Below are 16242 nucleotides of genomic sequence, written 5' to 3'. Positions count from 1 at the left end.
ACATTTATGTTTATGGAACTGAAATGAGCATCATTTATTCTCTCTGAAGCAAAAACAAATGTTCTAATTTTTAGTTTGCACATTTTTACTGCTCCTGTTCATTGCATCATTGGATAGCAGCTCACAAAAGCCTAACTGCAACACAATGTCAAGTCATCATTCTAGAGGGATGTTTTTATTCTCAAAAGGCACACATTTAAGCTGTTCAATGAGCTGACAACTACAGAGAATTTTGGCAGTTGTAAAGATCTTTCAACAATATTACTGGTGGATCACAAGAAAATCAAAGTGACTCATTTATTTTCTGTACAAAACAGGTATACAATAGATACACCCAATACTTTAGTAGAATTACATAATTAAAAAGGCATAATGTAACCAACACCAAACATTTTTACGTTCCAATAATTTCAGCCCAAGAATGTCAGAAAATGTGTGAAATCTTGCATCTTTAAATCATGCACCAACAATGTCCTAAAAAGCATTTTCTTCCCATTCTCTTACTACCTTACCATCTGAAATGATAGAATTTAATTTATGGTTTGATGTTAGTCCCATCACGGCAACAAAAGTTAGTCTTCCTTCCAGTGAGCTCCCCTTTTCTCTGCTACAAGTCGGACAAAATCAGAGTGGCTGGCATACAGTGTAAGTTTTTCGCTAATATCCACCCATTTCACTTTCCCAGCATCGTCTCCTGCTTCCAGGTGTAAATTCTTCATGGCTTCACCTATTAATTCAAAGAGAGATATTATGGAATTAATCTGATCTCTTGCCTCTTAATTAATCTTGATTAATCTTAATTAATCTTGATCTCCTTGCTTCAGGCGCTCCTGTTGCCGCCTTCCCTTTGCCTTCGAAAGTAAAGCCAATTCTTTTAAAAACGACACCCTACAACAAAGAGTCCCCTGCCCAAGGGGGCAGCCCAACCCCACGTGGGGAGGCGAATCTCCCGGGGTTGCAGCGCAGGATCGGCCCACCTCGGGAGAAGCGCCCAGCCACCATCCCTGCCTGGCGCCGGGCAGAGCGCGAAGAGCTTCACCTGGGGTGCCCAGCACAGCTGGCAGGCAGGCCCTCCTGCCCGGCAGCGGAGCTCTCACCAAGACAGCAAGTGCCACTGGGAGAGGCTGCCCGAGGCAGTGATAGTGCCCACCCGTCCGCGGACAGGGAAGCGAGGTGAGGGCAGCGCTGCTTCCCTGGCCGGCGGAGACAGCCCGAAGCCGCCTGTCCTTTCCACCCCTTGCCCAGCCTGTCCCTGTCCCCATGCATCTCCAAATGCGCCGGCAGCTCCAAACACTGCAGCGGAGTGGGCATCGGGCAGAGGTGCTGACTCGACGGGGCTCAGCTTGGAGGACGCGGCACAGGTTGTCACCTTGCCTCCCTGTCCATGGATGGGTGGGCGCTAACACTGCCTCAGATGGCCTCTCCCGGTGGCCCCTTCAGGTTCGCGCTGGAGGGACTTGGGAAGGAAGCCAAGCTTGGGTTTGCCCGGCTCTTTCACTTGGCAGGCGGGCGTGCACCCACGGCTTGCTTTCTCGGCTCTGCCCAGCCCATACGGCTCAGGTGCGGTCCTGACAGGATGAGTAGAGGGTCAGGCAGGGAGGCGCTCACTGCCTTGGTGAGAGCTTGGCTCTTTTATCACTTATGGACTTCAACTCCCAGAATTCCTGAGTGAGCCATAAAAGGTTCCCCATCCCTGGCCTACTGGTTTTTCACTTGTGGGGGAAATTGTGACTTGAATGGGACTGTTTAATATACAAATGTAGGACATATGTATATATAATATACTGTACATACATTTGTATATTAAACAGTCCCATTCAAGTAAAAAATTGATTCCCCTCACAACTGAAAAACCAGTAGGCCAGGGATGGCTCACTCAGGAATTCTGGGAATTGAAGTCCATAAGTGATAAAAGAGCCAAGTTTCCCTACCCCTGTCCTAGACCCACAAAAGTCATTGTCTTGCTTAGCAATGGAAATTTTGGGCTCAATGTTGGTTGTAAGTCAGGAATTACCTATATCAATATGGCCAATAGAGATCTAGATGGAAGAAAGTATTGAAGCAGAACTAGACTGAGAATTCTTGTGTCTTAATCTAATATAAAACATGAGATCAAAAGCCTGTTTCCTGAACTGTCTGCCATTAATACAAAAATAGAACTAAGTCAGTACAAAGATATTGTCTGATATTATAATCAACACTGCAGAATTATGATCAAAGATTTTATTACGTAGGCCTCGTTTCTCACCAGATTCATCATGATAGTTTACCGCTTCTGTTTCCATCCAAGCATTGTCAGTATTGCGAGGATCATCCACATATCCCTTATAAGCCTTTAAAAAAAATAAAAAAGCAAAATACATGACTTTTAGGACAAGGTGTTACATTTTATTTGCTGCTGTATTTGTTTATTAATCAGATTTATATCCCACCAACATAATCTTGGCAACTCACAAATAAGAATAACAGTATCTCTAATGAAAAAAGTGTACGATATAGACACCAACTGGTATCAACCCCCATATAACTTTCCGGAAAGGCTCAGTTTTCAGCAATTTCCAGAAAGTGGTTAATGTTGGAGCCAAATGAATAGCCTGTCGGAGGCTATTCCAGAGAGCCTATTAAGCAAGATGTGACCTCCAAGAATTTCTGATCTAATCTGAAAATGGACAACAGCCAGTTTCTTCTGACAACATCAAAGTAGTTTGACTTGGGCTGACTCCAATGAAGTGCAGATAACCTGGCGCCTAGTCATAGTAACTTTATATGTTAAATCACCAAATGATCCAGTGCCCAAAACTTCATGTTAGATGTTAAATAACTGGGGGGAGTGGGAAACTGAGCCATAACCAGGCTTTCCTCCATAACATCACTGACTGGAATAAAACCACTGTAAAACAGGGCCTCCAACATCAAGCCAATTTAACAATCTAAATCTGTTGTGCTGAGAGAGCTAAATGTTGCCATTTTACCTACTATGCAGAGTTTATAAGTGGAGAAATTAATAAAGTTCCAATTTACTTGAAGAGTCTCAGCAATCTTTCCATTTAATATTTAAAGAGCTTAAAAACACAAGATGATCATTTACCACAAAGTGATCCTGACTGAAGAGTCTATTCAGGTGTTTCTCCATCTCTTCTTTCTCAGCCTTAGTTTTCTGTAAGGAGTTCAAGGCCTCTTCACTAAATTCTCGCTTTAGAGCAGCAGATAATTTCTCCCCTGGGTCTACCATTCCCTAAAGGAAGATCATAATCTGTTATATAATGTTCAGGCACATAATCAATAACAGCCATTGGGAAGGGATGGGTGGGGTAATACTGTACATATTGTAAGATCAACACAAAGGTAGGAACTCCCATATCCTGAACACTGAACACCAGATTCCAATGTGATAGGTAGGTAATTAGCATCACTTGCACAATGTTGACATAACATACATGATGTGTGTGGCCCCTCTGGGATGCCTATGTTCAGGAAATACTTTGATTAGGTATATATTTTCCCTTGTAGGACCATTAATGGGTTTGTAGAAGAGGGTGATTTATATATGTGTTGTTTATAACAAATTTATAATTAGAGGCTGATTATTACTCTGTGAACAGAATGAAAGGGGAACTTGTTTATTTGCTTTCAGAAATTGCATATCTCTCTTCCAAATTGCAATTTCGCAGGACAGCTTATAAATGTCACTAAAACCATTAAAACAGTGGGAGGTACAATGTAGCTCCGGCACTCTTGTTCACAAGTTATTAACACAAAAAGGATTGTCTTGTTGCAAGCAATTTTGCAAATTGTCTTTTACGTGCTTAGCTAATACATAAACTGGAACAAACACAAACATATACTGAACACACATATTTCAGACATGAGGATATTTTTTTCTGAAAACAAATTATCTCAATTGTTCTTCTTCTCACCCCGGGAATGGCCCATTCTCCACAGTCCTTCCTTTTGATTGCAATAAACTGTAAGATGTTTTTACCAGATACTGGATGAGCTGTTTTATTGCCACTGCCATCTCTCTTCCATCTGAAAGTTGCACCGAGAAGATCGTTAAGCCCTCAAAATTCAAGAAAAAGTTACAACTGACAAATAGCACATAGGTCCAGGGAGCACATCTTGGCATAATCTTCTACCCACCATAAGGTAAAATTCATTGCATAAAGTTGCAGCTAGAGCATGTAAATAAAGGAAGAGTTCGCAGGGACAGAGGAGAGTGAATATTTGTTTCAAAGTTCATTCCCTTAATGTTAAATCATGACTGGGAATTAGCATATGTACAGACCTAGAACTCTATATTTGAATTGGCAGAAAACCTAAACCAGCTATGATGTCAATGAAGACTCAATCAGCATGCTAAAGGTGCCTAAAGGTTGAACCATGGCAACTGGACCAATCTTTGTTTATCTGAGATGTTTCATTGCTCATCCAAGCAACCTCATGAGTCAGAGCAAAATTAGTTAGCCAAAGAATCAGAGAATTGCTGGAAAGTGCCAACTTTTGCTACACCAACCTCAAGGGTTTCTCCCCAAAATTAAAGGTTCAACCTTTAAACCAGCCATGGATTACTATGATATTTCATGACAAAGTACAGTAATAGTTTCAAGTTTTTTTAAAAAATTATTTTTAATGTAGACCTAAAAGCCCATGTGTGCAAAGGAATCATGATTTTTTTTTTACAGACAGAATACAGTATTCGTTGCTCATTACTGAACAAATGCTCTGTGAGTGTTTTTTGTTTGTTTGTTTTTTTGCAGCCACGTCCTTACCAAACTAGATAACATAATCAGCGCTAGTAAGGGAGTAGGGTTTGCTCTGATTTTATTTACTAGTGGCTTGCCCTGTCAGTGTTGGTGGGTCCTGTAGTTTTACATACTCCTTCTTAAGACTGCAAAGAATTCTAGATCAGCGGTGTTATTGAGGGCTGCAACAGGGTTGTGTTTTACCTCAGGAGGCTGGGATGGGCATGGCCAGGGTAGGCCATTTTTGCTGTTTCCAGCAAAGCACCTTCTGGGCCGGATCCAGCCCCCGGGCCTTGAGTTTGACACCCCTGTTCTGGATGATTAACATCATCTGTGTTATAGTTAAGGCCTTTCTGTCGAATATTGTGTTCTTCAGTAAATAGTGAGCAGCTGGACACCTAGACTACCTATTTGGGCTCAGGTGCCTCTTTCATTCTGGGATTTCATTTGAGTAGTGTGGTTTGTAGTTTGGCTTTCCCTTTTTTCCAGTACAGTTCTCAGAAGCAGTCTTGAGGGTGGTTTCTATGTGCTCTTATTTGTTCTAGTTGTCCCTTGAGGTTTGCCACGCGGTGCTTTCTTGGGCATCCTGCTGTGCAATTTATTGGGGGCTTGTCTCTGACACTGATGGGAAGGGCGTGCTGTCATAGACATTTGTGCTAGTGCTAATCAACTAGAAGCCTCAGAATTTAAAACTACAGGATGTCCCATAGAGATCATTTAAAACTACAGGATGCCCCTTAGAGATCCAAGAAAGCATCAGACAAACTATCACTTCATAGGCTAGAAGAAGATGAAAACTAAAACCAACTCAAAACAGAGCACACAGCAGCCTTCCAAAACCTAAACAAGGACCAAACTATCACCAACCTACCAGCAGCCAAAAGCCAAACCACAGTTATCAAGGATGGGTCACAATACATACAAAAGTGAACAAATTACTAGAAGCCAAATATACTTACATCTCAGGGAACACCAATCCAATACTGTTAGGAATATAAATCACCTAACAGGTATTTGGGTTAGAAATATATAAACCAGGATAAACATTTTAGTACTATCTCTTTAAGAGAATGCAAGAGCATGCAATTGGGTGTGGTTTCTCAAACAGCCATAAGATGGAGCCAGAAACCTGGGTTGTTTAGTCTGAGTCTCAGAAGAGTGTGTGCCTGAGTGAGTATCTGTTTCCTTCTGTTGGAAAGTATTGCCGTTCCTCCATTTTTCCTAATTGACTGATATTATTGGATTTGATGTAAGTCTGATACTGAACTGTTTTTGACACTGGAATTTGATATTTCGATTATCCCTGGATTGAAAAACTGACTGATTTACCTGTGAATGACTTTTGGACTGCTTATTTTGGACTTTGCTTAAACCTTTCTGGAAGTAAAAACCTACATTTACTGTACAGTGTATCTGTGTGCCCTGTGTGTATTATTCCAACACTACTCTCTATATGTCTCCCTGTATGCGCTCATTCTCCTAAAGGGGAATTACGTCAACAAATACAAACTAGACAACCGGATCACGAGAACCCTTGACCAAGAAAGGTCAAATCAACGAACAGGAATAGTGGTGGACAAAAAGCAATTAACCCATCCTCCCACGTTTCTATGGATATCCCAAAGCATACAAACCAGACATACCTCTCTATCCAATTGTATCATTATCAGGGATCCCAATCTACAACATCATTAAAAAACTGATTTGATCACCTCATAGAGGGAAGCAACTACTCCAGGGCTGTCAAACTCACGGCCCAAAGGCTGCATGCATCATACACTGGTCACACCCATGCCCAGTATAGTGAAGGGGGGGGGGGGAAGTTGTGATATGTCAATGACACCCCGTGAAAACACAAATTTGACACCCCTGTACTATTCCATCAACTGCTCATTACACCACCCCAAAGAATCAAAAACATGACAATAGGTGGGGATGAAATCATGATTTTATTGAACTCACAGCCCTTTTCACATCCACAGACCCAAAGAATGACTGACAACACTGCTACACAGTATACCCAAGATTGTGATCAGTATCATGGATCTTATCAACCATTGCCTAACTATGTACTTTCCATTAGATAGATATATCAACAAATCAAAGACTCATAGGATCATTGCTTTCAGGATTCATAAGGAAGACTGTAATACAATTTCTAGAATCAATAATACCCCCATGCCGAAGTACAGATTTAGATGCAGATGACACCTTTTTTGTAATAAAAAAGGACCAACTAAAGCAGGGGTAGCAAGTGTGTCAAACTCAAGGCCTACAGTATGGATCCAGCCCGCGAGGTGCTTAAATCTGGCCCCCATAGTTGGCCTAGAAATAGCAAAGGAGTGGCCTGTGCTGCCTTTGACAGCCAAAATGGGGTGGGGGGGGGCACAGGCATTTCCCCGTGCCCTGTTTTTTGCCTGGATGGCCTCCTACAGCACTTTGCCGGCCAGCCAGCCCAAAAACGGGGCACGGGAGACCCGTGTGTGCCCATGCATGTACTCCATTTTAGCCGGCAGGATGCTGCAGGAGGCATCCGACCCAACTCGCCTCCCTCGGCCAGCCCACAAAGAAGAACTATAATGCTGATCCGGCCATTGAAGAAATCCAGTTTGACACCCCTGAACTAAAGAATGCACACAAAACCATCAACAACATCATCAAAGGAATAACATTCATAAGGAAGAAGAAAATAACACACATTCCTTCCTGGATATCCTGATCAGCAGAGGCAGTGGTGAAGATGGTGAACTAGAAATACAAGTCTATCATAAAGCCACCCATACCAATCAAACCACCCACTCCATTACCAAAGTAACAACCCAACCTCCCACAAGAGAATCTCTGTAGATGAGCACAAACACATTGCAGCAACCCTGAACTGCAGAAAAAGGAAGCAGATCTGTGATGACCCAGGGTGGGATAAAAAACAAACACAATCACAGAAAACAGGTGAAGCCCCTTTTATTCCTTTGCTTTGCTTCCAAGCTCCGAATATCTTGATGGAAGACAAAACACTCCTACACAAACAGTTACAAGAAGAAGGAAAAAAGCAACACAAACCAGACAGGATAAGGGCTGGAGGACGTCCACAGATAACAGAACACACACTGGGAAGGACGGCAAACTCAGAGAGGAACCATAAACTAGAGATATTTCCACGTTTTGTTTCCAGCATTTGCCTGTATGCAGGTCCGTCCTCTTATTCAGTTGTCACAGGTCCATCCTCTTATTCAGTTGTCAAAGCCCTCTCCTCCCGAGTAGACCATGTGTCTCTCTTATCCTCTCCTTCCTGCATGCCCTAGGATGGAGAGGGGATGGATAGGCCTGGGTCCTCCTCTGACTGCTCAGCCAGCCTCTGCCCTTCCCCAGCTTCCTCCACAACCTCAGGAGCCACACTTCAACTCCCTGTCGGCTGTTCCTCCACTCCCTCAGAGTCAGTCTCCACCAGGCGCATGAGAAGATCATTTATACAACATCTTCCAAAAAAACAGATATCCAATTTTACCAAAAAATGCCTGCCACTAACCCAACATAGCACAACCAGCATAAGGCATGAAAAGGATAACTGCTATATACCACAAACATCTCAGAAACTACCAACAGACTATTACAACCCCATGGTATCACTGTAGCACACACACCAACTAAAGCCTTCTAAAACACCCAGCAGCTCCAGAAGAAAAAGCAGAAAACATCTACAACATACAACGTAAGGACTGCAACAGCCATTATGTAGGACAAACAGCCAGAAAATCAGCAGAGCGCATTTTGAACACCAACTAGCAATCAGAAGACATGATGAGAACTCCTTAATTTCACCACACATGGACAGATGTAGCCAAAGTTTCAATTGGGAAACTAAGCATCCCAGACCAAGCCAAGTCTAAAAACACTACAACATTTCTGGAAGCTTGGCACTCAGACAAATCAGCCATCAATAGGCACACAGAGGTAAACAACATCTATATGCCATTCAAAAGAGACAATCAAATATCCAAAAAGGAAACAAAAAGACCAAAACACCCCCTCACCAGCAATCAAGACCAAGATGAGCAGAGATTAATGTCAAGATTAATACTAGATGAACAATCAAGAAGCAAACAATTATCAAGCACCAGGGAAATCAGGAGATTCGGGCAGTTCAAATGAGTATAAAGATTTATTGCAAGCTTAAGCTCTCTACAAAAATCTAAGGGAAATGAGATGATATTAAGAAGGCATTCAAGGTGGACTGGATTTAGATCTCTGGTGGAGGCACAGGGACTCGTGACTGATGGTGCATTTGACCCTTGAGCTCAGCCCAGTCATCTCCTATAATAGGGATGTCAAACTCAAGGCCTGGGGTGCCGAATCTGGCCCGTTGAGTGCTTAGAACCGGCCCATGGGGCCGCTCTGGAAACAGTGAAGGACCGGCCTGCAGTGCCTCTGCCAGTGAAAACAGAGCTCGGGAGGGCCATGCACAGTAGCCCTTTTCATTGGCAGAGGGTTGCAAGAGGCTATCACAGATTAAAACAGGGCCTGGTGGGAGGGTCCAAGTCCCCCCCACCTGGCTGCTTTTGCTGGCGAAGTGCTTGCAAAACAAACTACTACCAAAAGTGGATCCCCCCAGGCCCGCCCGGGCCACCATAGGTGCACTTGACACGAGTGTCATTGATCTGGCCATGCCCACCATGCCCACGCCCCCCCACTCCCCAAGGTCAAAGACAACGCTGATGTGGCCCTCAGTGAAATTGAGTTTGACACCCCTGTCCTACAACAATACCCCAATCAATCAAATCAGATAAGAAATAAAACATCCTATATTGCCCGTATCATGTTTTTTTTTTACCTTGTTATTAGAGGATCAGCAGCATGATTGGGTCCCCAGCGCCCCAGCAGACCTCGTCCCACTAATCCTGTCCTGCCTACAGGATTCCTGAAAATAACAGAGGTCTGGCTGTAATCCAGTGTTTTTCAAACTTAGCAATTTTAAGGTGTGTGGACTTCTACCCCAGAATTGTTCAGCAAGGATAAAGAAAGCACAGTGAAAATACACATTAACAATGTTGACATACCATGATGGCTCAATTTCTCTAAGCTACAGAAAAAGAAACTAACTGAAGGCCAGGCTGCAGATCTTCATGCATAAACATATCTAAAATGTAAATTCATGTATCACTATAAATTAAAATGTGGATTTACTGATTGTAACTTTACATGTTGATGGATACCTTAGTGGTATTTTGATTTATATGTGCTTTGTGAAGCCAATGAGCTGCAGTTTATTCAATAAATTGCTTAGTTCAAAGTGTCTACTTAGCTAAAGACTGCCACGTACCTGGGCCTCCCGTTTTCCACGTTATATAAGCCACTGTGGCTGCTCCTTTCCACTTGCCCATCCTTCTCATTGAACTTTGGGAAAAAGTTTTTGGCTCTTTTCAGAAGAGAAAGAAACAAAAACAATTAAAAGATTATATATCTCCTGAAAATTATGAACATTAATTCAAAACACAATTTTAAATTTCTTTAAAAACATCGAATCCCAAATAAGCCTTTTGTCAGCTGAATTTTTCATCCGTCTTCGAAAATTTTGATTTAGATTTAAAACCCCTTATCAGTTCTTCATTCTATAATACACTTCAGGCTTGCAGTAGTGATTTCCCTATGCCAGTGAAGGCTAACCTTTTTGGGCTCCTGTGCCAAAAATTGTGTGCGCACTTGCATGCGCGCACTTGCATGCCAGCACCCAGAAGGCAATGTGTGAACACCCCCTGCGTATGCACATGCAATCCCCCCGCCACCTCCCCCTCCCCTTATCTGCACTGTGCCTCCCAGCTGATTTTCAGAGTCCTTGTTCGCCTCCCAGAGGCTTGAAGAAAACTTCTGCAGCCTTTGCAGGCCGAAAAATGGGCCCATTTCGTCAGTTCTGGTATTTCCAGAAATACAGGAAGTGATGAAACGGGCCTACTTTTTGGCCTGCAAAGGCTTTCCTCAAACCTCTGGGAGGCCGAAAAAGACCTCAAACAGGCCGAAAATCAGTTGTGAGGTGCGCACAAGCGCAGTGAGGTAAGTTTGCCTGTGGCTCGTGTAGTCGCACAAATGGCTCTGCATGACACCTGTGGCATGTGTGCTGTAGGTTCGCCATCACGACCGCAATGCAGTTCCTCAACGACACCTTTTTACTGCCATATATTTGTGAAACCTACTTCCATAATTTTTATCACTATGTGGTGCCTTTTTGAGAATATTTCTGTTGTTGACAATATGTGGGTTGATGAATACAAGCTGGTTTGCATGCAATTCTTGTTTTGCAATTTTGGATGGAACTAGAAGCAGGATCAAGTTTGGTCCTACTCAAACAATCTTATATACCAAGGTGACTGTATCAGACCATTTTGTCTCTAAACAATTTGGCAGCCAGAATCTGGTAACAAAACATTTAAAGAAAACTGATAGAAATCTTTTACCACCAGTATATAACTCTGTTGCTGATTGGTAAAACAAACAGTTCTTTTTCTAAAAATTGTTGGAATTGTAACAATCCGATTAGATTATTTTTTCCCCGTGTTTGATGGCAATATGTAATATTTGCAGTATGTTGCAAATGGTAATAATTTTAGCAAATTATTTATAATGAAAAAAAACCTCTCTAAAACCTGAATTTCCTCTGCAACCTGCAATTTTTAAAGATTATCATGTAAAACTAACCTAAATGAAATAGTGGAAATCATTTTAGCCCTATCTTTGCTATGATACTTGTAAATTCTGATTATTCACTGGGTGCTTTCTTTTGCTTTTGCATTTTTTTCTCATCTTTTTCTTTGTTTTTCCCCTTCACAAAAATGTTTAACAAAATTTAAATGATAAAATTAAAGAGTTTTATATAAAATAAAAATTACTTAAAATAGGAGAATAAATTTTGTTCAAAAAGCACTTTTGCAAATCAAGAAAATACATCAAGAAAATTCAACTTTTTCAAAATGGCAATCTATCAACAGAATTTGAAAAGTGGACTTTGTTTCTATACTTAGTGTTTCTTGTGAGAAAACAAGACTATACATGTGTTACTTATCTTCATTAAAGCACTTAAGAAAGCACTTTAAAGATCATAGCACTTAATAAGATATTTATTACGACAGCTGAAGATAAAACCTATCTTGATATCAGTATTTCTCTTAGCAGGGCATACATGAAATAATATTTTTCTCTCTTTCTGGACTCTATACTGTGTTAACAATTCAATAATGGAAGATCGATCTGAAAGAAATGTTGTTGATGTCAGAAACCTCATTTTCTTAATATACGAATCAGAAACAATTTCCAGTCTTATAAGACCTAGAGGCATATTCGTTTTATAGATCTATCAGCATCCTTAAGTACAACAGAATTGGGGTATACATTACATGAATTTAATTCATATTATCCTGTAAAACCTAGAAGACACTTTGTTAAATAAAATATCCTGCAGTAGTTTCAGCAATCCAGAAATGTTAAGAGTTGAGAAGAAGACATCCTACAATTTGGTGCAAAAATCTGAAGCATGAATAATTTACCCACTATGTATTTTTCATAAGGACCCTACCCATTTTTATTTAAACAAACACAATGGGAAGTTATATATTTTTAATTAATTATCCTACTGAGTGACTCACCCAATCTCTGGGTCTGCCCACTTAGGTCCTGACAAAACACTTGGTGCCGTATAGTCCACAGGACTGTAGTCCTTCCAGATGATCATCCAGTTCACTTTATCATCAGGTACTTGTGTGCGTTCAACTTTTGATCCTGGATATGGGGATGTTCTGGCTTTCCTATGCAAATTTTCTTTTGGCCCCTTACAGTCTGACATTGTAGTTGTGCCTCTGTGGAACCAGTGATGTGAAGATGGGCTGCAGAAATAGAAGTACATTTAGACAGAGAGAGAAAAAGTAAATCTATGATGCTTTCTTTTTTACAGAATCTGATGTCCTACTAGGAAAATCTTGCCTGCTCATCTGCTACACTTAGAATAAAGAAGATAGCTAGCATTTAATGTATACAGAAAAATACATCTCATCTTGTTAGCTTGTTAGATTTAAATAATGTGGCTAGTTTTAGCTAAACAAAATATATTTTGGAAATATAGGAAGTTTTCCCCTATTCAAGATTTTGACTCACTTGGGAAAGCTGTAATTTGAACAGTGTATAATTCAATATTGTTTACATGCATACAGTGGAATGTGGAGATCTTAGGAATGGCATGGGAAGCTTTCCGAGTGTCCATTTTTCAGAAAGAAGGAAAGGATATGTGGAATGCTTAACAAATGACAAATTAATTTACCAGCCTTGGTTAGATAATTAAATGATTATTGTCTCTAGCACTAATCAGTCAAAGGTACTGACAAACAAGTAGTATTCGTATATATGTACATTTATACCAAACATGGAATTTTGAAAGTCATTTGAGTTACAAAATAAAAAATAGGCACCAAAGAGGCTTGGAATGACACATAAACTCTGCTTAGAATCCGAACCAGAAGCATCTCTGTTTCATTCCATTTCATTGATTTATTATTGTTTGTTTGCTGGTATTAGGTTTGCATTTCACCTTCTAGTTAGAAACAAAGAGTAGTCATATGTGGGGACTTTTCTCCCAGTTTCCCCCAACATTTTTATGTAAGTTTGCCTTGAGAATAACTTGCTCCAAGTTAAAAACATGGGTACTCTCAGTGCCACTCAAATACCTTAACTTCAGTGGTTGTCTGACATGGGAGATTTGTATAGGAAGTGAATTAGAGCAGCCGTTGTCAACCTTTTGGACCTCAAGGACCACCAAACTCATAATTTTAAATCCCACAGACCACTAATATGAATTTTGACTGACAGTGGCTGCAGAAAAAAAGACTGCAGGAAAACTCCCCACCCTATTTTCCTATCAATCGATCATTCTTTATTTGGGATCACAGGATACCGTCTCCAGTTCTGTTCTTAGGGGGAGAGGGAGAGAGAGACTTTTGACTTCATGCAAGGAAAGCAGCAGAAGCAGCAGAAGTTTTTCTTTCTCTCCCCCAAACTCCGCCAGAAATGAGTCTTTGCTGGCGCAGCCTCTTGGAGCAGGATGCCTTGCAGGGTCCCAGAGACTCATTTCTGGTGCAGTTTGGGGAAGAGAAAGAAAGACTTTTGCTGCTTTTCTTGTGTGCAGCCAAAAGCAGAAGAAGAAAGAAGTGGAAAGAACCAGCCTGATGGCCAGGCAAGGCATGTGGGGAGAGTGGGGCAAGATCCCCCCTCTGCCCTTTTCCCCCTCCCCTCACTATCTCATGTTGTTTGCGACACAAGCCTTGTGTTCCCGTGGGCCATGTGGGCAGCGCAGACTTGTGTTCCTGCACAGCCTGGATTAATTACTTTGGGGGTGCTTGGGGGTGACATTTCTCTGCGGACCCCCAAAATTTTCTCGTGGACCACCAGTCCCTGGCCCACTGGTTGGCGACCACTGAATTTGAGCATGGAATAAATACCTGCAAGCAAGATTCCTTGTTGTCTGGAATACTGGAGAGAAGGACTTTTTAGTAACAACCGAAAGAGTTACAGAAAGAGAAACTACCGTAATGGTTTGGGCTAGAAAACGTCTTGCCATTCCATGAAATGAGTTCACAAGAAGCTGGCTTCTTCAGAATGAAACATCAAATGTGTGTAGAAAAACATGGACACTAAAACGGAAAAGAAATGGGTGTGATATATGCCGTCTTCACTTCTTCATCACCTCACCTACAAGATAAAGTGATTATCACTATAATGTATATGTTATAAGTCTGGTGCAAGCTGCCTATTTTGGTCAGCTGCAGACCCTATTTCAAAGTTTCTCCCCTTTGCTGATCATTTCTGTCAATTTGCTTCCCAAATCCATAGTTTTATACATCCGAAGATATTGCAATATTTATATATTAATGACAATTCATGTTTCTTTCAGACAAATGGTAACCAAGTCTCTTGTTAAAAAAAAAACTTCCAGTGGTGGAGCACCCACAACCTCTGAAGGCAAATTGTTCCACTAATTAATTGTTCTAACTGTCAGAAAATTTCTCCTTAGTTCTAAGCTGCTTCTCTCCTTGGTTAGTTTCCACCCATTGCTTTTTGTCCTGCCCTCAGGTGCTTTGGAGAATAGCTTGACTCCCTCTTCTTTTGGCAGTCCCTGAGATATTGGAACATCACTATCATGTCGCCCTTAGTCCTTCTTTTCATCAGACTAGACATACCCAGTTCCTGCAACCATTCACTCATTCATTCATACATACATACAGACAGACAGACAGACAGACAGACATATATATACAGACACATATACAGACACAGACACAGACACACATATATATGTTAACTTAACATATATATATATATATATACACACACACACACGCATATATACATATAAAATGTTTATCATTCCATAAACAAGGTAATTATAATCTTATCTTAGGAGGGGGAGAATGAATGAACTTTCCAGCCCACTCCTTCCTTCCTAACTCACCATCAAATTTTCTTCCTCTTCTTTGTCACGTGATCCCGCCTTCAACCAAATCGCTGTCTCGTGATTGGTTCAAGTTTGAGCGCCTGTTCCCTTCTCTTACCCAGTGGCTTTACTTCTCTGCACTTCCGCCTCGCTGAGGCAATCGTAATTAAAAAGGCGCATGTAGTTCGCCTCACCTCGAGCCTCGTCTCAAAGCGTTACGTCACGTGGATGCTATTTCTGATTGGACAGTGAGGGAGCACGTGATTGCCTGTTGGCGAGCCGATCCTTAGCCATAGAGATAGAAAAAGAGCCGCGCCGATTGATGTTATTTTGGAGGAAATGCCGTTTCCGAGATGCAACCCGCGGAGGTAGAAGCCTTCCGACGTTTCTTGGTCTTATAAATTCAGAGTTTATTCCTGAAGCCATCATGTCTGGCCGTAAAAATCCGTTTTTTAAAAAAATCCCCCGAGGTGATTCGCGTTTCTTCTCATTGGATTCAAATCGGACTCCGTTGATTCATTTATTTCAACTTTTTAAAAAATGCCCCTCAGTTTGTATTATAGTTAGAAGACCTCCAGGGTCTTCCAAAGTCTTCTAGTATAATCTTTTTATTTTTATGTATTTTTATTTTATAAATTATATATTTTTGTGGACTAGAAGACCTCCAAGGTCCTCTAGTAAATCTTTATATATTTATTTATTTAATGCAGGTCTACAACTTATATATATATAACTTATATATATATATATATATACTTATACAACATATATATGGTATTCAGCTTTGTTCGGGTATTTTCCACGTCATTATAGTTGTGCTTTTAAAGTTGTAGCAACGTTTCGGCAGAATCTCATCTGCCATCATCAGGCTTCTGTATTGTGTTCGTCTGTATTGTGTTCAAACACAATACAGAAGCCTGATGATGGCAGATGAGATTCTGCCAAAACGTTGCTACAACGTTAAAAGTACAACTATAATGACCTGGGAAAATATCCGAACAAAGCTGAATACCATACATGTAAGTACCCGTGAAA

At 41.1% G+C, this 16242-nt stretch overlaps 1 protein-coding gene across 3 annotated transcripts; it reads right to left on the bottom strand.

The window, feature by feature from the left end:
* Positions 1-9: 9 nt before the first annotated feature.
* NUDT9 (nudix hydrolase 9) lies at positions 10-15266 on the bottom strand. 3 transcript variants are annotated; one of them, XM_026698345.2, is made up of 9 exons: positions 15226-15266; positions 14216-14465; positions 12374-12610; positions 10060-10155; positions 9571-9657; positions 3918-4029; positions 3089-3235; positions 2249-2333; positions 10-727 (listed from the first exon to the last, which is right to left on the bottom strand). In XM_026698345.2, the coding sequence occupies exons 2-9, from the start codon at positions 14332-14334 to the stop codon at positions 573-575; spliced, it is 1038 nt and encodes a 345-aa protein (XP_026554130.1). In that variant the 5' UTR covers positions 14335-14465; positions 15226-15266; the 3' UTR covers positions 10-572. The 3 variants fall into 3 exon arrangements, with proteins under 3 accessions (XP_026554130.1, XP_087792015.1, XP_087792014.1); XM_087935889.1 differs by having other exon boundaries at positions 14302-14465; XM_087935888.1 differs by lacking the exon at positions 9571-9657.
* Between the last annotated feature and the right edge of the window lie 976 nt (positions 15267-16242).

This window comes from Pseudonaja textilis, chromosome 6, assembly GCF_049901715.1.
Source record: "Pseudonaja textilis isolate UNSWEBS1 chromosome 6, rPseTex1.2, whole genome shotgun sequence".
NCBI lineage: Eukaryota > Metazoa > Chordata > Lepidosauria > Squamata > Elapidae > Pseudonaja > Pseudonaja textilis.
The sequence above is the reverse complement of the archived record's forward strand: the minus strand, read 5'-3'. Positions and strand labels throughout refer to the sequence as shown.

Bases quoted from the DNA above. Each gene is read 5' to 3' on its own strand.
- NUDT9 (XM_026698345.2), bottom strand. From the start codon at position 14,334: ATGGCAAGACGTTTTCTAGCCCAAACCATTACGGTAGTTTCTCTTTCT. The intron at 12,611-14,215 runs GTATTTATTCCA...CTATTTCTGCAG, and splicing joins ACAAGGAATCTTGCTTGCAG to CCCATCTTCACATCACTGGT. The intron at 3,236-3,917 runs GTGAGAAGAAGA...ATCTTCCTTTAG, and splicing joins GAGAATGGGCCATTCCCGGG to GGAATGGTAGACCCAGGGGA.